Below are 23,102 nucleotides of genomic sequence, written 5' to 3'. Positions count from 1 at the left end.
TATCTATCTATCTATCTATCTATCTATCTATCTATCTATCTATCTATCTATCTATCTATCTATCTATCTATCTATCTATCGGTATTAGCAGCCATTGCTTCTTAGAAAGGGCCTTTTCCTGTACTCTGATCAGGTTTTATAATCCCAGTAAAAATTTTACTAAGATCAAACAATAAAATGGTATTTGGATCATTAATTGATAAGATTGTACCCCGCATGAAAGACAGACTACTTTGCTAGTCAAAACATCCATGCAGACTGGATTGTTAAAATGTGTGGAGTTTCTTTCACAAACCTGTTGTACCAGCAAATCAGAGGCCTATGAAATTAATTCCCAAAGGTGTAGTACTGCAAGTTGTCACAAGATGTTCCACTGAGGTCAGTCACAAGAGCCTGAATATTCTTTTGTTCTTGTGCCTACAACCATTCCTTGATGTGCTTCGAGAGTCAAATACAAGTTTTTAAAGAAATGTTTCAATACGTGCAGTGGTGCAGGCCAATTTAAGATATCTTGTCTCAGACACAAGATCTTGTACCTTTGACCATTGCTAGATGTCCCTTGCATTGCTTAAAGTCCCATTTGCATTCCCAGCTAAAGAAGACACCATTACCCCCCTCAAATTTGGAATTTGGAAAACCAGAGAATTATGATCAGAGCTACGTCCGTTGAATGTCTGCTTCTGTTGAAAGTGGAATGGAAAAATTGAGTAGAAGACAACAGTGCTTTTGCGCAAGATAGATCATTAACAGGGCGTGAAAAAATAAATCTGCATCTTCAATTTTTCTTATTTAATACTTTTTACTCTTTTTGATAAAGTAAATTAATATACCAATGTTTATGTTGGTGATACTCATTATTGTACCTCTGAGTGTAGCTTCTCTACATTTTGGAAATGCAGTTGAAGACATAGGTATTACCAATCATTAGTACTTTGTGCCTTTATTGTGTACATTAATATTATTATTATTATTATTATTGATAATAATTAACATTTATTAAGCACATAGCTACCCTTAGGCATCCCAGCGCTAGCAGCAGAATGGGGGGAAGTTTGATGGCTCACAGGCTAGTATTCTGAAACAGCCTGGTTTTAAGGCGCTTTCGGAATGGAAGATGGTGAGTCTCTGTGCGTAAATGCAGGGGAAGGGCATTCCAAAGCCTAGCTATATTGTAGGAAAAGGAACTACCCCCACTCCTTATCCTTTGGATTTTAGAGATGGCGGCTAAGCTCAGGCTTGCAGAGCGGAGGAGTTTTCTGGGACGGTAAAAGGTGATAAGGGACCTATTAATAGAAGTGCCTTTCCCCAGGAGAGTCTTGTGGGCTACGCAGAGGGATTTACATTTTATTCTCTCAAGAATGGGCAGCCAGTGTAAGGTATTCAGACCTGGCTTAGCTGATTGAGTTCTGGGAATGCCAAGCAGCAGCCGAGCGGCACAGTTCTGAACAATGTGAAGTTTTCTTGTTGTGGATTTAGGTGCTCCCAGATACATGGAGGAGAGGGAGAACTTTCTGCAGCATTCTAAGAATACCATAGCAGGCGCCTGTCACATCCACTGCTTGCTGGTCAAATTTGAGTGATTTGTCAAGCCAGACACCCAAGCTTTTGATCTTGGACTTGGGGGTCATCGTGGGCCCAAGCCAGGTTGGCCATGCAAGTTTGAGATCAATGTTAGGCAAGTTGCCCAGAACCATTATTCCATTTTTTTCTCTATTGAGCCTGAGACACGAGTGTTGCATCCAAATTGCCACCTTCTCCAAACAGGATTCCAGATCAGAGGGAGAACTCTGAGGGTGGTTTAGGGATACTACCAACTGAGTATCATCTGCATATGTCACAATTATGAGCCCATATGGCAGGATAATATCGGCAAGCGGTCTCATATACACGTTAAATAGAGTAGGGCTCAGAGACGATCCCTGAGGTACTCCACAACTGAGAAATAGGCACCTTGAGGTTGTTTCTCCCACGAAGACCTGGAATGTTCTACCATTTAGGTAGGATCGAACCCAGGAAATGACTTCACCTGACACACCAGCAGTCCTAAGTCTGTTAAGCAGAATGTCAAAGTTAACTGTATCAAATGCGGAGCTAAGTTCAAGCAGTATGATGGCTACTGCTCCTCCCTGGCCAATTATTTTTTTCGATTCTTCAACTACAGCAAGGAGTGCGGTTTCAGTTCCATAGTGAGGACGAAAAATGGTCTGAGAGTAATGCAAAAGACTATGAGTTCCTAAAAAGTCGGATAGAATCGAATTGACATAATTTTCCAAGACCTTACAGACCATAGGCAGCTAAGAAATAGGACAATAGTTACGCAAGGCATTAGGATTCATGCTTGGCTTTTTCAATAAAGCATTCACCATGGCATGTTTCCTAAAGGGTGGAACTTGGCCAGTGGTGATGGAGAGATTTATTACATCTAGTATAACAGGAAGCACAACCTCTTTAACTTTGCACAAGAGGTGAGAAGGAGCTGGGTCAAGAGGGGAACCCGATTTTATTTGAACAAAAATTACTGATAGGGTATCCACGCCCAAGATTGGAAATTCCTCCAGTGTATGCTTAATGTGGTCTGGAGGCCTATTTATGAGTGAAAGAGCCTGGGAATGCATTGTATATATCCTGGATTTTTCCATGAAATATTCCACAAGTTCATTGCATTGATCAGAGGATACCACAGTAGATGTATCAGAGGAAGGGAGCTCTAAGAGATCCTTCGCAATGCGAACGATTTCCCTGGGGGCGTTAACTGCTGAATTTATTTTTCTTTCATAATAGAGTGCCTGAGCTCTTTTAATTTCAGATTGGTAAAGTTTTATGGACTCTCTATATTTCAGTTTACTGAACTCACTGTAATCCTCCCTTCATTTCCTCTCCATCTGTTTACAAGCCTGTTTCAGTAGCCGGAGCTTAGGTGAATACCACAGAGAGATTTTCTCTCTGACCCTGGAGTTGCTAGTTTTGATAGGAATAACTGTTTCAAGTGAAGACTCTATCCTGTGTGTGAATTTCTTGGATGCTGAAATAGGACTGGGGTCTATAATAGGCTTTGAGTTGATGAGCACAGAGGTCCAGGACTCCACAGAAAACTTGGACCAAGGGCGAACTTTCCTGGTAATAGATTCCATAGCAGAACGTTGAGGCGGGGATTTCAGCAAAATGGGGATCAGAGAATGATCCGACCAAGGCAGGGGGATGGGTACCCCAACCGACAGCTCACTTTTGTTGGTAAAAACTGGGTCTAGGGTATGGCCTTTATTGTGTGTGGGACCAAGACTTTTTGTATGATTTGAATCGCTGATAAACCTTGGATAAGATCCCAGGCATCTGTTTTACTTAGGTCATCAAAATGTAAAAGGGTAATGTTAGGAAATGAACTTTGTAATGAGGCCGCTGTTTCGGGAAGAGATTTTTAGAAATTGTCCAGCCACTCCCGGAGATTGATATATTAGGATTCCTGAGAAGGTGAGCGTCGCGGAGAACGAGATGGCGAAAAATAAACTTTCACAGTCGGAATCAGGATTAGTCTCAACACGACATTTAAAAGAGTTTTTAAAATTAATCGAAATGGCACCACCTTTCTTCCTCTCTCGATCTTTACGCTGGATATTATACCCAGGAGGAAGAGTATGTGCCAAATCAGGAGCAGAGTCCTTGTGGAGGCAGGTTTCCATTAAAAATAATACCTCTGCTAAGAATGGATTAAGTGCAACAGAATATTTAGGCAGAGACCTACCGTTCAGTGAAAACATTTTATAGATGTGTGGGGCATGTGCGTCTGGCTGAGTCTCTAAGACCGGACATAGCCTAAATGAACAGTGTGTGTATAATGAGTCACCTTTAGATAACTGCATGGAATGGAGGCAATTGTCTTTACCCAAATCCCTTAACCCTAGGATTTGGGAGGGTGAGTACACAAATTTACCTGTTGATGATGGGGCAGGGGTTCTGGCCCCTAGCCTCGATCGGAAGCGGTCAGGCGCAGACGGGCTTGCCTTTGGCGCTGCCATGCGGTTCTGATAGCAACTGCCCAGAAATTAGTCCCCTGAGCCTCGCCTCCTGTCCTACGGTTCCTTCATGCAAACAGAAGCTGCGGTGGACCGGGTACCGTAGGGCAAGCAGAACAATAAAGTGCAAGGTGAATGCAAAATAGCTGAATTAGCATGTCGAAAAACACATCTTTTTCAAAACAGCCTGCTACTTTAACTCAGCCTGTTAAGCCGCTACGCATCCACACTGCCATGCGGCTCTAATAGCAACTGCCCGGAAGTTAATCCCCTTAGCGCCACCTCCTCTCCTACGGTCCCGCCACACAAATGGAAGCCGCGGTGGACCGGGGACCTTAGGGCAAGTGGAACAATAAAGTGCAAGGTGAGTGCAAAATAGGTGAATTAGCAATTCTAAAAACGTAACTTTTAAAAAACAGCCTGTTACCTTAACTCAGCCTGTTAAGCCGCTGCGTGTCCGTGCTGCCATGCGGCTCTAATAGCAACTGCCCGGAAGTTACTACCCCAAGCCCCGCCTTCTCTCCTATGGTCCATCCACGCGAACGGAAGCCTCGGTGGATCGGGGACTGCAGGGCAAGCGGAACGATAAAGTGCAAGGTGAGTGCAAAATAGCTGAATGAGCACGTCTAAAAACACATCTTTTTTAAAACAGCCTGTTACCTTAACTCAGCAGGTTAAGCTGCTGTCAAGCAGTTATTTATCAGTCTGAAGCTACCTGCTGCTGATTAAGCAAAGACAAACAGTAGGTGCACAAGCAGGGGACAAGTTGTATAATGGTGTCTTGTTAGGTGTGAATGCATGATGCCTAAAACAGACTGCATTGTGGAGAATGTAAGCAAATCAAAATGGCCTAAGATGACCACCCCAAAGTCTAATAAGATTGAAACTCTTCTTGACGATCTTGTGAGATTTCAGTGTAGCCATCTTCAGGTCAGGCATTTAAAAAACAGGCCCTAATAGAATGGGGAGTGCTAAACTATAATCCACTGGGACATTTATTATGGCTTCACACTAATAAATGCCAAGGAAAAGCTAGGAAAATTATAGAAGCTTAGCAATTTTTCTTCACAAAAAACATCATTTAGCAATGTTACAAGATTTCTAATGTTTCATTAATACTTCTTTATTTCAGTGATATACAAAATTATAGTGATCATTTTTCAGAGTTACAAAAGCTAACACAAGCTACTCTTTAAATAGACTGCCTCTGGAAATTGAGAGGTGGTTAAGGGTCATATGCACAATGTACACACATGAACATTAGGCAATAGGCACTTGCAGAAAAAAGAGAGAGAGAGAGAGAGAGAGCTATTCTGTTTTTCCGGGAAAGTTTATTTTCCAGCTTCTGCGTTAGTGGCTGCATATGCTGAAAATAGCACAACTCGTCCATTGCAATGGAAACACTCCCTAGGTGCTAACATGACAAATCAAACATCTAATATTGAGTAGTCAGACATGTTTAGTTCTCTGAAGCTCAGTGTATGTATAATTTTGGAAGAGTTGAGAAAAAGCTTTAGTTGACAGCTGTGCTATAACACCAGACCTAAAAACAGCTCTTGCAGACAACTGCACCATCAATCCAGAATTAAAAACATGTAAAGGAAGTACTTCCACTAGTTAAAAGTTGGTTTGTTAAGTGAGACTTTTAGAATGTATTTGCAGAGGTCAATTACACTGGTTTGCACTTTTTTGAAAAATATCTAAGTAATTTTGATAATTGGAAATGAACGTAATTGGAAGACTCAACATTCTAAAGCTGTCAAAATGCTTTCTCTGTAATATTTTTTATAACTGTTACTTTCTTCCAGACCAGTACGAATTGAGGACTTACCACATGTGTAATATACATAAACACAATCTCATTATAAGGCATCTTCCTAATAACGAAAACAATTACTTCAGCGGTACTAGGTTGTACATGCTAATAAAGCATTCTGGCAAACATATTAAATGCCCATTTTTCACATTGCCAACCACTTGGGAGAAATTGTGGGATCCAGATTTTATTCCTGATAATGATGCAACAAATAATATAAAAGCGCTTGCAGTTACTAAATGTCACATTATGAAAGGTGTATGAGAAGTATAGAATCATATTAAATATGATAATATTTTACCTTCTTAATTTGTGTTTTTCTTTTAGGGAGACAAAGGAGAGGTTGGTCCTCAAGGTCCTCCTGGAGTTGTAAGTGGATTAATTTTGATTTAAGGAATGTATAAAAAGAGACACATTTTCTGAGTTAAAGAAGAATTCCAAACGTCATCATTAATATTAAACATTTATTTAAAATGTGAATTTAGGTGAATGGGAAGAGATCTTGAAAATTCGCAAATCTGCGAAGTTTTGCACAGCTTCACCTGCTGATTACATTTTCTGCAAAACAAAAAACGTTTTTTTAGCTGTCAATTCTACAGAAAGAAGTTGATTTTGCAGTTTTTCAGGATTTACTAAAAGAAAACTTACTTTTATGAAGAATTATTGCCCAGTGTGTTTCAGACCATCTGCCTTGTATCATACCAAACGCTTGTGAGGTTTTGAAAAGAAAATACCAAAGATGGCATAGGCTTACTTCACACACCCTAGAAATTAAGTGGACTTCTCAATATCCCATTCACGATTCCCAGTGCTGAACCCAGTGAAAGACTTTAATTGTTTTTGGTCAAATTCATAAATATGGTGACCTACGTTGTGATTTCCATACGCACAATTGTGCTAATGCCACAATCCTCCTTATTTGCCCCTATGGTAATGACGTAACCAACTCTAAACTGCTGGCAACCAAAATATCACTTCATGGCATTGTTTTAATGCCACCAGAACGTCGAAAAAGAACAGTGTAATTTAATAAACTCTTACAATTTCCACCGGTCTAACACACTTAAAGCTGCCTAAAAATCTTGCAAATTGACATATACTACGCCAGCATAAAGAAATATGCATTCTGTTATTAACATTAGCTTTTTATGTCTTGAGTGATTTTCCTGGATTCACATTGTTCTTTCCATTCCACTCCTTAACCCACATTTTTTACATTACTTTTTCCATCATTAAAATACTGTATATTTTTCTGTTTAGGTTATAAGCGATGGAACAGTAGAAGTTGTTGGTGAAAAAGGGGAACAAGGCATTCCAGGCATACCAGGTTACCCAGGCATCAAAGGCGAGCGAGGTACAGAACATTTTTTGTGATGCTTTGCTATGATCAAATGATCAGACTGTAATGCTGTTACTCAGACTTTCAACACAATGTAATAAAGCAGACCACCCCCTAGAGGTCGCTCCTAGCTCCCACATCCGCAAACTTGCATTCCCCTGCTTTATTAGAGGTTGGGGAACTGCCAGGTTTCCAACAGTGGCTTGTCAGTAATTTTGGTTCACCCTGATGGTATCCGCGTTCTACTTAGACCGTTGCCACCACTGATTTCCAAAAAACAAGAATGGTCCGATGGACATGAAAAAAAGCTCCTGCAGCGTCAGGGCCTTTTTGACTTTGCAGACAGACAAAAAAATGCATGGCAGCTTTCTTGGCATAGAGTACTGATAAAAGTGTTGTGGATGCAGTTATGTTACAGTGATCCTGCCCCCCACCTCTCCCAGACAAGAGTTTGTTTAATGTGACAGGCTGTCCTGTTCCTGTAAGATTTCGACCAGAACCCATATCGACCTAGGGGAAAGTCAGACCACCCCTCAGGTGCTAAAGGAGCCCCTGGCAACGAAAATAAGTGTATGTATGGCCAGTATTTTATTAGCATTTTCAAGCCAATTGTGTGAACGGATTGAATTTCTACATGGTAAGTTTAAAAGGAAGCATTGAATTAAAAATCAAGCATTTTAAGAAACAAATAAACCTTACTTGAATATTGTGCCCGCTGATCCCGGCATAATCCCCTCGTGCTCTGCCACTCTCTGCCCCTAGGCCTTAGCCAATTGGCTGTAAGGGGGAGGAGCCAGAGGCGGGCCCAGGCACAAAAGCTCGCCGCAGCGCGGGAGCGGACAATCTTGCTTTGTGTTGCCACGCGGACCTGCTGCTGATAGCCCGCTGTTTTAGAATTGAAATTTGCTATTTTAGAAACTGTCTTTTTAAAAAACAAACAAACCTTACTTGAATATTGTGCCCGCTGATCCCGGCGTAATCCCCTCGTGCTCTGCTACTCTCCGCCCCTAGGCCCTAGCCAATTGGCTGTAAGGTGGAGGAGCCAGAGGCAGGGCCCAGGCACAAATGCATGCCGCAGCGCGGCAGCGCAGCGGACGCGTGCAGTGGGCGTGCCGGCGGCGCGCCAAAGGCAAGCCCGTGTGCGCCCGTCCGTGCCTTGCCGGGCCCGGGGGCCATAAACTATGGTCAAACTATCAAGTACTCCTCTAGGACTCTTCGATCATTAGCCAAACTCTGTCTCCCCCTTGACCCTGTTACCTACAATCGCATCATGGATAGCGGCATTTATCAAACTCAGTGCCGCCATGCAGTCCCCCCTTCCCCCACTTCCCATCATCCCTCTACCCCTGCCCCCATAACAGCAAACCAGACCGCCCTGCACATCCTCTATCTTAACACTCGCTCTCTGGTTAAACACCAGTTAGACATCTTTTTGCTGCTCACCTCTGAAAAACCAGATGTCCTTCTGATCACAGAAACCTGGCTTACCCAAGACTCTCCTCAGGCTATGCCTACCTTCCCGCTCTCCTTGAGTGTACAAATGGCCAACCTTGTCACGAACTACGCTAATGTCATGCTTATAGGCGACTTGAATTATTGGTTTAACGATGCCCTTGGTGGGCCACATGCCGCAAAATTATCTGAACTACTTTCTAACTTGAACCTAGTTCAACACTTATCCTCCCCCACCCATGTAAAGGGACACACTCTGGACCATATTTGGTCCTCTAACCTTACATTGACAGTGCCCACTATTTCACCATGCAAATGGTCTGAACACCATTTAATAAAATGTATAGCCACTATCAACTCTAAGATAAAGACCCCCACGGCTGTGGGAGGTATGACTAGAAAGTGGAGGACCCTCGATGAACTGGGATTTGCCGATACCTTAGCCAGGTCAGCACCCGTCTTTAACCTTGATGTTAATACTATAGAAGAGAACATCTCGGATTGGCTACTAATGGCTTGCAATGCTCATGCCCCACTTACTAAAGTCACATGCGCTCGCCATATAGATGCCCATCAATGGTTTAACCTGGACCTGTGAGCCTCAGTTCCTACAGGGATTTTTGAACTTCTATGTCCCCGCAATCCAGGGTTTAAGGGGACGTCCAAAGGGAGGACTGACAATCTGGGTCCGACAGGCCATATTTTCAAAGGCTTCTGCAATACCTACTGGGTCCGAAGATATTCAATTAGTCAGGGTGTCATTTGGAACCCTTGGCGATTTAGACATCTACAATTTGTATTTGAGGGACCCGAATAGGACAGGCTCCCAGGTTTTGGCTCTCTTGGTCTCCATTATCGACCAGCACTCAGGTGGGAGGCGAATAGTGGTAGCTGGGGACTTTAATATCACCTTCGAACCGCTCCTAGACCCTGATTCTGGGTGGGGCAACGAAGCTGTGGAAGACCAATTGTGAGGGGTACCTGCGCTTGACCTCAGTCCAATCAAAAGGTGGACTGAGATTATTGTCCGGACCAATGCTCTCTGTTTTGAGTATGGTTTGAGGGCCCTGAATGGGAGGACGCCAGGTGATAAACAAGGGGCGAAGACTTTTGACAATGGTCGACATTCTAGCAGGATTGATTATGTCCTATGTAGCTTGCAATTATGGCAACCAGTCTTAGATATGGTTGTTGAGGTCAGAGTTGAGAGCGACCATAACCCTATCTGTGTTGCGCATAGATGGTGGTTTAGTAATCGCTCAATAGCTGGTGGAATGGTTCCGTGCCTGCCTGAGGTAACTCTAACAAATAATATGCGTAGACTTAAGTGGGGGGAGCTCGAGCATAACACCCTGGCCATTGCCGATATAGACAACAAATTAGCTGATTCTATCGTTGAGCTTGAGGGTATGCTATTCCAAGATCCTGGCAATACTAAAGTCACTGCATGCCATGAGAAGTTGTTTGCTGAAATAGGTTCCTATTTTACGAAGCCCTTGAGGAACACGAATAAGGCTCCAACTAAGAAAAACAGATGGTATGACGGTGTTTGTAGGGAATCCAGGTCCAACCTGGTGAAAGCCCTGTCTAATGGTGGACAGGAGTGTATCCGTTCCGCCAGACTAGCATACAAAAAAGCTGTAAGGATGGCCAAAAAAAACTGGGACGAGCAACACTGGCTGGATTTAAAAAGCGCCTGCCATACCCGAGATTCCAGGCTATTTTGGAACATTCTTAAGTGGGGCTGTGGTGGGCGCTCTGATAGCCCCTCCAACTATGTTTCACAGGCAGAGTGGGTTCAATATTTCAAACCTCAATATGCTTGTAACATTTTGTTTAACTTCGCATGGGTGCCAAATTATGTTTTCTACTCCCCGGGTCCCTTTTGCATCCAAGATGCCAGTAGGGCTCTACGCTCGGTTACCAGTGGACGTGCCCCCGGCCAGGACAGGGTTCCTTCGGACGTTTTTCTCCACAATAAGGGTAACTGGAGCAAGTATATAACCCTATTGGCTAACGCTGTGGCTGTAGGCGCGCCAGTCCCAAAATCTTGGAGGGGGGCAGTTATTATACCTGTATTCAAGAAAGGCGACAGGTCGCTCCCGGGAAACTATAGGCCCATTAGCCTCATCGATTCCGTTCAGAAGGTGGTAGGGAGGATGGTCTTGAACCAAATACAAGAATGGATGGATGATAATAACATTTTGTCACCCTTCCAAGCTGGCTTTCGGAAACTAACCAGCACGGTGGACCAAGTCTTTTACTTTGTCCAGCTCCTTTGGAAGGTGGTGACATTGGGGAATGGCAGTCTTTATGTAGCTTTTGTTGACTTAAGGGCTGCCTTTGATCTTGTACCACGACACCGGCTGTGGGCAGTCCTAGAGAGGCTAGGTCTCCCCAAAGAAATTCTGACTATGGTGATGCGCCTGCACGAGTCTAACTATGCTAGGATTCAGTGGGGTGGAGCGGGAGAAGACACATCTGAGTTCCCAGTTGAGCGTGGTGTGAGACAGGGTTGCACTATGGCACCCACGCTCTTCTCACTTTATATTAATGGGATAGTTGAACTTATGCTTTCTGCTAATACCGACGCTCCAAGGTTGGCTGGTGTTTCCATCCCCATATTATTGTTTGCAGACGATACGCTTATCGTATCCAGAACATCTAATGGTCTGCAAAAAGCCCTTCGCCTGTTTGATGAGTTTTGCCTTGATCATGGTTTAGAGGTTAATGTGGCAAAAACGAAGTTTATGGCCTTTAACCCTCATAGCAGCTTCCAAGGGAAAAGAGTATTCATGAATGGGCAACCCTTAGAATTAGTGACCAGTTTTACGTATCTTGGGTTGCAAATCTCAAATAAAAATAATTGGCGCAGACATCTGGAAATGGCCTCCCTAAGATTTAAGCAGATAACTGGTGCTTTGACCAGGGAATTTAGTAGGTCATTTACGAAACCAATAAGCCCGGTTTTGCAAGTTTATGAAGCTAAGGCCCTAAACTCTGTCCTTTATGGGGCGGAACTTTGGGGCTTTGAACAACTAGCGACTTTGATAAATGTGGAGCACAAATTCCTGCGTAGAATTACTGGTCTTCCTCAGAGCACCCCTCTGATCCCACTTAGGTATGATCTGGGCAGGAGGTCCATTAAGGATATTGCAAGACTCCGTCCGGTTTTATACTGGCGGAGGCTTTGGACTACTCCTGAACTTTCCCACTATGCCAAGGGCCTGAACGACATTATAAAATCTGATGTTTTTCACAAAATTGAGTGGCTGAAGAACTTACATGCGTCTTTAAAAGACATGGGTATGGAAGGGTTGTGGACCGACCCAGCTCCTGCCCAGTTTCCATCAAAAAGTTCTCTTAAAATAGCATACTGGGAAAGAATAGATTCCCAGGTACTGAATAAAGCAACAGGGATGTCTGGGAAATTTTTGGAGTTCAAAGAATCCCCCTATCTGGAACAATACTGGGATGTGGTGACTAATGTGGGTGACAGGAAACTCTATTTCCAGTTTAGAGCTGGTTCTTTGCCCCTTAGATCTTTGACTGGAAGGTGGGCCGCGAACTCGGAAATGCAATGTCCTGCATGTGGGGCTGCGATGGAAACATCTCCCCACTTTCTGTTTGTCTGCCCGGCACTTGCTATTCCAAGGCGTGTTTGGCTTACACCAATGTGTAGATCTCTCGGCACAAGGAGCAGCACTGTAGCCTTACGCATTTTACGCACTAGCTCTTTGATATTGGTCTCCATCGCATTGGCAAAGTACCTGGGCTGGGCATGGGCATTGCGGAGAAAATCAATTAAGCGCTCCCTTGATGGTCCCTAATGAATTCAGTGTTCGGGTTTTCCCCACTTTTAAGTTGCACCAGGGACAATTTTAATCCCAAAAATCTTTTACAACTATATGTCAGTCTATTGAATTGTTTAATGTTTTTTTAACAAGGTACTTTTAATAAGGTATTTTAATGTATTTATTGAAATGTATGTTTGTAGGTACTATGTCTGTGTCTTTTATGATTGTATTTTTAAATCGAATAAAGACTGATTGATTGATTGATTGGTTTACCACCGAGCTAAAAAACACAAAAACTCGAGCTCCATCAAAAAGAAAGAAAATGGAGGCTAAGATACTCCATTGAGGACAAACTGCAGTTTTCACTAGCTCATAAAGCATATAAGAAAGCCATAGCGACCTATTTTTTTTCCAGAATATTAAATGCCCATAAGAAGCCGAAGGAAATCTTCACTATAGTTAATGACTTCTGCAACACTGAGAGAACTCTCCCCAATCAGACACCTACCCAAGATTTATGTAACTCTTTTAACAATTATTTTTTGGACAAACTCTCCATTATCAAAGCCAGCATTCCTACTACCCTTTGCATGGAAAACCTGGACAACCTGTCAACTAATTCAGCTACCATGGATCACTTCCCTGTCATATGTCCTCAGATCCTATCAGATCTGATGGTTCGCATTAAATCTGGCTCCCCTAATGACTGTTGCCCACCTCACATCCTAAGGGACGCCTTGTCCGTCCTCCCTCACAGCGTGCTTCCCTTCCTAAATGAGTCTCTTCTACAAGGCAAGGTCCCCACTGCCTTCAAGAAAGCAGTAGTTGTCCCTCTATTAAAAAAAACAGGGACTGACCCCCTGAATTCTTCAAATTATCACCCCATCTCTCTCCTCCCCTTTTTGGCCAAGATTCTAGAATCCCACGTCGCTAGGTGCCTCTCTAATTTCATTGGCTACCTATCGCCCAACGTGCAGCTTTTAAGACAGGATGCCTAATCTTCAAGGCCTTGCACTGCAGGAGCTCCAAATTCATTAGCCGCATGATTTTAAATAATGCCCCACTCCGCAATCTATGGTCAGCCCATCTTGCACTACTAACTACCCCTGTCATCAAACCCAAACGTCAGGGAGGGTGCAGGTTCTCCTACCTTGCCCCTAAATTTTGGAACTCTTTACCACTAGCGATCAGGATGCATGATAACCTGCTGGGGTTCAGAAAGGCGCTCAAGACTTGGCTGTTTGAGCAAGTCTACGCATAGCTCGTCTTGCCTTGACACTATCAAAGATCAGCGCCATGAAACCTTCTGGTGACCGTGCACTTTATAAGTTTCTGTTAACATAACATAACATTATTCTAAATTCAGCGTAATGGTGGTGGGGAAATTTCGTACTTTGTGGGTTCAAATATACTATTCTAATCCCGGTCTAACAAACACTGGAGAAAGTGTGTACAATGGGGGAAGGGGACACATTTACTAGTCTGATTCCAGTCAAAGAATCATAGGGCAATATGCACATAATAGAGGAAGGGGTGGTCAGATTTGCTTTTCTAACTCCAGTCTAACAAATATTTGAGAAAGTGCATTTAGTGTTAGATTTAATATTCTATCTGCAGACTAACAAATGTTGGGTAAGGTGCATACTTTGGAGGTGGGTCTGATTTACTACTCAAACTCCAATTTACTAGCCTAAATATAGACTAATACACATTCGGGACAGTTTATAAATTGGGTGAGACATATTTAATATTCTAATTCCGTTATAACAAACCCTGGGCATGGTGCATATATTTTGAGAGCTGGGCAATAAAGCAAAATTATTGAGGAAAGTGCATATAGAATGAGGCTTGGATTTACAATACTAACTTCTTTTTAACAAACATTGGGGGAAGTGCATACATTGGGCAGATTTACTTTCTAACTCTAATCTAACAAATGTTAAAGTCAAATTTTAAGTTATAATTTAAAAAAATGCCACTTTTGAAAAGTTGGTATTTTCCTGTTGTAACTATTTGGTGCCTGCAGCCTTTTCCTGGGTCTCATGACTGAGTGTAGTTGGCTGTTGGACTTTGTTTATTCCTCCCAGACAGTCACACAATAGAGGGATACTACAGTGGATACTACAGAAGAAGGACTGCAGTGCTGCTTTGTTTCAGGAAGGGCTGCCCCTCTCTTGCCCTGTTGCTCTGCTTGCCTGCTGCCTGCTGTCTGGCTTGCTGTGAAGGAAGATGGGACCTGCAACCCTCATCCCAGGCTGTAGTGACTTCAAGGGTCAGCTGACATTCCTCCTGTTCCGAGCTATAGGGTCTTAACAAGCTTCAGAGGCTCCCTGGAACTGCCCAGTTGACCTGTTGCCTATACCTGCAACTGGACCTGCTTGAGCTCTACTGGCCTCTTCTGGAGTGAGTTACTGACCCCAAGAGGTGCCCTTCAGGTCCTAGACCTTTGGTGTGGCATAAGTTGAGCTCCTTTTGAAGAAAAAGATACATCCTGAAGTTTTGGGCTCTTTGTGACCACGAAGTGGCCTGTTTGCCCCAAGATCTTGTCTTTTGCGCCTCCCATCAATGCAAAGCTCCAGCTAACCAGACCCGTCATGCCACAGGTGCCGCCAGTGATGCCTGGCAACGCAAGAATTGCACTTCGCCCTGCAGCCTTGACAACTCTTGGCGACTGACGATAAAAAGCTCCAGCAATGACCATCTGCATCGCGCTTCAGTGGTGACCGTCCACGATGCCCCGTCTGCTCTTCGCCCTGCATTGATACCCATCCGCAATGATCTCCCTTCTCCTCACGTCCTCTCCACTGCAAAGGGAATTCTTCATGCAGGACTTTTGAAGGTAAATCTTTCAGCAAGACTAACCTGGCCCCTGTACTGGGCCCATGCTCCATCTCGATCGACCTACACTGGTAACTTTCACACAGTCTTGCTTGCCCACTGTGAGTGGCGCTTTGTGCTGTTAGGCACTTTACTTACATTAAAATATTACAATTGCATATCTCCAGTTCTCAATCAAAAAACTATACAGTCACGGCCCCATGTAGACATCCATGGACCAACAGGGGACACAGGTCCATCAGTCTGTCTCCCTGATGGCACAATCACCAGAATTATTCTACAGGCCATCCAGGCAGCCAGGTCCACCTTGGAGACCAAGATTGGAGAAGTGGGCATCGAGATCACCCTACTCCGTCAAGACCGCTGTAACATGGGCAACCAAGTCTTGGAGGCTGAAGGAAAAATTTCCAAGCTAGAAGACACAGTCCAGGAACTTAAATCTATGTTCCTGCAGCTGTCTGTGACATCAAAAATACTGGTGAACAGGGCAGAAGATGTGGAGAACAAGTCAAAGAGGAATAACCTGTATTTAGTTGGGTTCCTGGAAGAGACGGAAAGTTTCAACTCCGTATGCTTACTGGAAAAGTGGATGACATCCTAGATGCCAAAGGACCAGCTTTCATCCTACTCCAAATTCACTACTGGGTGCCCCTCCCCACCCTAAAAATTGCAAAATTGTTGAGCTACAAAGACAGGGATTCAATCCTTAAGTGAACACAGTCAAAGAGGGAGTTATTATTCCAATTCATGCATATCATGATCTGCCGGGACTACACAAACCAGATTGAAAAGCAATGGTGTTCCTACAAGGCTGTCAAACACAAACGGAGAGCCATTAAACTTCAATACATGCTCCTATGCCCAGCAAAGCTCAAAGCTCAAAGTGATCCACTACTTCAACTCCTTCTTTTTAACACCCCAGAAGCCACCTGGGAATGGGCAACCAAGCGTCCCTCTATCCCATCCCGTAATCTGGCCCCCTCATGATGGGACACAGGTCTTTCTCAAAAAGACCAGCGTGTCAACAGGCCCCTTTGGTCTCCCATGGTGATGTAAAGTGTTGCGTAGGAGGAGCGGCTCACCCAGGGGAACACTGGCATCATCTGGACCCAGGCCGGCAAGGGCCTGAGCAGAACCCAGGGCTGGATCTCGGGAAGGGATCCTATTCAGCTTGAAATATTGAAACGACGAACAAGAGCGGGATGGACCATGCAGTCTGAATGCTCAATCTACTACTTGTTTACTGTTATGCCAGCAACAATATATTCTGACAGTCTTGACTACAAATAGGGAAAGCGGACAGGAGAGGTTTGGTAAGCATTGTTCTCAAGTTTCTTATTTCAGGCAGGGTGACAGATGCTTCTGAGGTGGAACTATGGGGAGAGAGGGTGTTGGGGCATGGGAATTGCATATCATTGTTTGGTAGATTTTTATGTACGTCTTATACAGCGCATATCTTTCCTCTAAGTTTTCTGTACAGTTTTGGGATAGTCCCCTAAATCATGTTTCACATGCAAATCCCTTTTGACAGCTGCTATTGGCTACCACTTGCCTCGTATAGGCATTACCATTTTGCTGATCTACACTCCTCCTCCAAATGTATGGGCTCACGCTTATGACATGGAATGTTCATGGGTTAAATGACTCCACTTCAATGTGTTCTTGCCCTACTTTCCCCAGTACTGATTAATTCCACACTGGATGTCCTCGGGAAAGTAGTTCTTGGATTTCCCCAAGAGGTCACCATAGTGAGGGGAGAGTGAGCCGGAATGACAGAGGGAGATTAGTATATTGGTCAGAGGGCCTGGGTCTGTGTGATGCTTGGCATATATGGCATCCCGGACCCACGCATACACACAATTATCCGCCGCTGACAAAACTATGTCTGGCATAGATGTGCTGTTGCTCGCTGTTGTTGATACCTTACAGGCGGTGGCAGCATATCTGTTGCCACGCGGCATTTCTGTCCATGCATTAGTGGTGATTTCTATTGGAGCACAGGAGGGGTATGCCGCCCAATCAGGCAATTCAATGCATGGTGTCTGTTAGATAGACACTTCACTCAATTTTTGGCAGATGAGCTGAAGGCCTTCTAAGCTGTAAATAGAGAGTCGGTAACTTCCCCCAGCTCAGTATGGGCAGCCAGGAAAGCCACCCTGCGGGGCATTGCTAATTCCTTTCTGAAGGGTGAGGACAGAGAGAAACACTCTCAAACCTTTAAACCAGAAGTTAGTACTCTGGACTTAGAGCCAGCATGCCAAAGTCAACAAACCGACCCATCACTGCACTAACTGGAAGTTCAGAGGGCCTCTCTTTGACCACTTTGCCTAGAAAATGAACACCAGTGTTGAATTGCACCCTCTAGAAAAATATATGAATTGGGAGACAAATCTGGTAAACTCTTATATTGGCTGGCAACTACAGATGAGACTTCCTGGTTAATTCCTCATATTACCTACCGGCAGGGATGACGGGGGTCACCAGTGGTGGGAATCACATCTGCGTTTTCTGCTCTCTTTATGCAGTATGCAAAGGGCCCATTCAGTAGTTTTCCTCCCCACTTCCACTTATCACTGATCCACTGCTGCTGATGCTGACCTTTGGGGGGGTGACTGAAATTAGAACTGCCACTCAGGCAAGCAGAGACTAAGGAGGCCCTTAAGGGCCATGAACACCGGCAGAACTCCTGGGCCGGATGGCTACCCCACTGAGGTCTACTGCAGATTTTGCTCCATCGTTCTGTCTCCACTGCTTGACATGAACAACGAGGCCATTCAGAGGGGATGCTTCCCTATGGATCTGGTGACCATTGTAATCTTTCCAGAGGGGGACTAGCCCCCGGAGAGTTGGACCTCATATCGGCCAATCTCCCTTGTAACACAGAGGTTAAATTATATGCTAAGCATTGGTGAGCAGGCATCTCAGAGTGCTCATTCTGTTTGTCCACCCAGACCATGCAACTTTATGGCCCATCGCTGTACCCGTCATTGCATCCTCAGAGTGCATTTAGCTCTGGCACACATGTACCAACTCAGAGGCTCTGCTACCATGTTACTTATTACATTTGAGAAAGCACATGGTTCCCTGGATTGGGACTTTCTAGAAGGGGTACTGCTAAAATTGGGCTTTTGGCATAAGTTCATATGATGTGTCTGAATCCATCTATGTCCAGCCACAGGCCAAAGTGCGGGTGAATGGTATTCTTTCCTCTTGGTTCCCAATATGCAGAGGCACCAGGCAGGGATTGCCCTTGTTTCCCTTCCTTTTTGCTTCGGCCATTTTCCCACTGGCAGTGTGGGTCAGAATCGATTCTCAGGTATGGGGATTTGACAGGTGGCTACCAACCGAAGATTTGATTGCACTGTAAGTTGATGATATACTCTTCTTGCTTTCCCGTCCCTCACTTACTGGGCCTCTCTTGGTGCACATGCTGGAACTCTACAGAGTCACTTTGAGTCTTCAGTAAACTTGTCCAAATGTCTGCTTGTGTCACTAAAAGGAGGCATGGTAGACAAAGGGTGGTGATCGCAAGTACCGGTCCATCCATCCATTGAGCTTCAGATATATGGGGGTTCATGTTACCCTTGAACCTAACCTTACCATGGCACTGACTCTCAACCCTCTGATGCTCCAGGTGAAGCAGTATTTAGCCACTCTGCCATTGAACTTACTGGTTAGAGTGCCCCTCTTTAAGACGATGGTCCTGCTGCATTTCCTTCATGCATTTTAAAATTTCTTGCTGACTAACACCAAAGTTTTGGAATCTAATAGCCAGGATTTATTAATTTTTATGGGCTGGACGCCCTCTGCATTGCATTTTACAAATATACCTAGTCAACCTGTGATGGGGAAATTGACCTGGCTAATATACACATACATTACTATGCATCCCTGACACTGTTACTGAATGACTGGCTGTGTATCGGGTACCCCAATCTGGCCTTTCAGTTGGAGGTGGCATTATTGGGCTGTCATAAGATTATTGGTATGCTGTATGGATCCCTCATTTCCCACCCCACCTGAATATTACTAGGGGATTTTTTTTGGTATGGCGAGCGGCCCTCAGGGTATGGGCTGGTAGCGAAAGGTCACAATGGAAACCCGTCCCGGCATGCCTGCTGTCTGTAACACTGCCCGCAGCTTCACAAGTTTCACAAATAGGCCCTTATTGGTATCTCTGTGGTGGGAGACGTATGGCAAGGCACTCAGATCAAATGTTTCTATGGCCTTCAGCAGGAATATGACCTCCAATAAAATCAGTTGTTCAAAAATCTCTAACTGTGCCATGCCATTCTGCAGCATTGGGACTCAGGTGAAATTTCCGAATACAACCCATTCGAACCCAAGATCCTTATTGGCCCATTTGGGAAAGGATAGGGTATATCGTATATATAAATCATTGGTCATTAATTCCTCTGATCCCTACGTGGCCCTGAAGGCACAATGGGCCGTGTGGGTGGGTCCCTTCAATGAGGACAATTGGAGGGATGCTCTAATTTCCTGCCCAGCCCCGCCCCCAGAACCTGGCTGTATCCTCCTGGCTAAGCCTCATCCAACTTAATACCTGTATGTCCCATATCTTACACCCAAAAGACTATGGTGGGTGGGATGGTGCCATACAGTGGAATGATTCCATTGACCGAAGGAGAAATTCTTTTATGTGGTTTGGGATTGCCCTGTCATTGTCACATACTGGCAGGAGATTTTCACTATCCTTTCAAGGGTACTTGAGCGCCCAATCAATCCATCACAATGAACAGCCCTACTGGGACTGTTGAAGGATTTTGGGGGAGGGGGGCAGAGTAGAGCGTACTTTGTTGGGAATAGGCACCCTCCTTGCAATGCAGGGTTATTGCTAAACATTGGAAATCAAGGACCCTGCTGACCCCAACTGAATGGAGACTAACGATGGACTGGTGTGTAAAACTGGAGGAACCCATATACGAGACAAGAGGCTGCCCTTGAAAGCATGCAGAGATATGGTACAAATGGGGGACCGTTTTGGTCTTTCTTAATGCATGTACTGTCTCATGCTCTCTGTAGATAACTGGGGACTGTTGTGTTATGCTCCTGTTACAAAATCAATACAATTTTGACTATAAAGAAAATAATAAAAATTGTTATCAAAGAGAAGAAAATTGAAAAAAAAGTTGAAGGCCCATCCAACGAACATGCGTGCCATTTTTCAAGCACTTTATGCATAGTATTGCTCCAAGTTCTTACTACTGCCCCACGGGTCAATCTTCATTAATTTATTTCTACACTGTTCTCCTATACCTCCAGCCGTAATAACTATCTGCACTAACCCACAGACATTGTTGGTATTTAAAACTACACATTTTCAACATTGCTTACAGAAAATGTAATTTATCTAGCACAAAAGGCTTTTGTGGAAAGTGCCTGATTAAAAAAGTTAATCAAATTCAGTGGATAAGTGCTCTGATGTTACCAAGACTTGGTCTGGACTACACAAAACTAATGGACGATGATGGTGATAATCATCATCTTCTTCTTCAGAAAGGCCCAACATAAATGGACCTGTGAATACTTTGCAGAGGTTTTATGTGCTTTTTCTACCACCAGACTTTTTGATAAGGCTGGAAGTCCTCAGAATGCAAAATGAACTTTGAAATCTTTGGATCTACTGTTTCTTTTACACTCACTAGGGCTAACCAAATGGCATTGCATTGATACGTCAAGATGCATCTTGATTGACATCAGATGAAGGTGTAATAACCGTGCATGCTGACATTTGCTCTGAAGAATCTAACAGTGCACATACTGTATGAATCCCAGGTCACTTTAAACAGCAGAATGTAATCTCTTCTTACTCAATCCTGACTAACCTGATCCCTCCACCCTGGAAATGTTCTTTGTTGTTGATGTGTCCCCACTGTTAATCAATGATTGGTGGGGTAAAGCCCCCACGGTTAATCAGCTTGCTATTTTGCAAACAGGTTATCCTTAATATCTATGAAATCCTAAAACAAAAAAAGTTGTACTGTAGATCGCCTAGATTGCACCTTAAGCTTTTAAACCTCTTTTCCAATGCTCCAATAAGTCTAAAAGTTCAATCCTTAATGGTCTGCCTTTTTGCACTTTAAAACATTTTTGCACTTTAAGACTCAAATGCACTTTAAATATACACCAGGCCATTAAGTATTTTACTTAAATTGTAAAATTGCTGATTCAAATTCTGTAGCTGATGTACAGAGACACCGCCAGTTGAATTGTTTTTAATCATGTTTTATAATTGTTTTAAATATTGCAAAGGTTTTAATTAGCCAAGCAATACCAAATAAACTTGATCTTGAAACTCTGAATTCCAGGCGGTCTTGAAGTCTCCCACTCCCATTTCTTGCCTTCAACATTTTAGTCACATAACAATGTTTACTTATCCAAATCTGTTATTATTTTCCTGCATCACTGTTGTTAAACAATTATAGTGACAATGCAATGACATTAACCGTAAATAATTTGAATTGTTATTGTTTTGCAGGTTTACCAGGTCTGCTCGGAAAGGAAGGTCTTCCAGGTAAAATGATCTTTCTCCTGCCAATTGTATTCCTTTTTTTTACTGGCCTGGCAACTATTAGGTAGGTGACTTGTGTTCTTGTTTTCTTTGGTCTTCTGACACTGGAGTTCTTTGCAGAATGTGGACAAAAGACCAACCTGTTCTCCTGAGGGGCATCGTACCATGACAGGTTTTCAGTGTAACTAGTTAATATGGCTATTGACTATTAATTGCACATTTCTATGATACCAGGCTTGATTCAGTCATTGAGGACTGTCAGCGAGCACACGTGGTGCTCAGCATCAAAAGCCTGTGTTCGTAACCAAGTAAGGATGTTGCTTCAGGTTTTTCAAAGCCAAAACCCTTAAATGTAGAGCTACCATCAACATAAAATTATTACGAATCAATGGCAGAATGACACAATGAATAATGCTGTATTAAAAACATTGGAGATGGATATAGAGAATATGAGAGTCTGACTGAATCCTTGGAGGTAACTCCAAGACAGCCCCAGGTTTATCCTGACTCAAATTCTCAAGTTGTATTACTTTTTACTGTTGTATTGCAGCACCAAATCGTGATCATGTGCTGAATCCACTAAATAGTGGACAGTCATCGGAATTACTATGGTCAATATTCCCGCTAAACAACACTCTTGTGTGCATGCACAGGCTTTGCCCATGCAACACAGAGGGAGTAAAAATAGATCATAAATAGATGACTTGATATAAAGTAAGATAGCTACATGTAGAGACAGAGGTAGAGGTAGGCAGAAATAGACAGAGCTAGAGAAGTAGATAGCTGGGTAAATAGAGATAGATAAGGCAGAAATACATAGATGAACTAGTTGAGATATTTCCCAAAACACGAACTGCTTAAAAGTGAGAATTGTACCATGGAATATCGAAGCTAGAAATTCTCATGATACATTAATATTGTGGACAGATTATTGTGCGACAAAATATCGAAAGACAACTCCATATGGTGAAGTATAAAGTTGCTATTCTTAACTCTGCATCTATGCACCTTGAAGATATATATGTTGTCAAGGTACATATATGTTGAATTAGGTATAAAAAATCTATGCTTACTTACCTTTCGATATTTTGTTCTTTGATATTGTGTCCATCGTATTTTGTGTCAATGAGACTCCTACCTCAAAATTCTTGATGCATGCCAAAAGTGAAGAATACTGTAGCCTCTCTCTTTTTCACCCTTCTACTGCTCTATAGGGAATATTGAAGTAAGAGAGCACTAACATTAAGTAAAAATATTTGTCGGTATAATCAGTGTATTAAAGTTCAATTAGTATGCTTAGGTAATGGTACATTTTGGT

At 43.4% G+C, this 23,102-nt stretch overlaps 1 protein-coding gene across 3 annotated transcripts in view; it reads left to right on the top strand.

Moving 5' to 3' along the window:
- COL4A1 (collagen type IV alpha 1 chain) overlaps window positions 1-23,102 on the top strand; it is a 626,471-nt gene that overhangs the window by 310,032 nt on the left and 293,337 nt on the right. For all 3 annotated transcript variants that reach the window (XM_085622171.1, XM_085622169.1, XM_085622170.1), the window contains exons 18-20: window positions 6,154-6,195; window positions 7,087-7,180; window positions 21,752-21,787. In XM_085622171.1, the coding sequence (XP_085478297.1) occupies window positions 6,154-6,195; window positions 7,087-7,180; window positions 21,752-21,787 (172 nt within the window). The remainder of the gene's footprint in view (window positions 1-6,153; window positions 6,196-7,086; window positions 7,181-21,751; window positions 21,788-23,102) is intronic.

This window comes from Triturus cristatus, chromosome 8 (genome assembly GCF_964204655.1).
Source record: "Triturus cristatus chromosome 8, aTriCri1.1, whole genome shotgun sequence".
Classification (NCBI taxonomy): Eukaryota; Metazoa; Chordata; class Amphibia; order Caudata; family Salamandridae; genus Triturus; species Triturus cristatus.
This window is presented reverse-complemented; position numbering and strand designations above follow the sequence as displayed.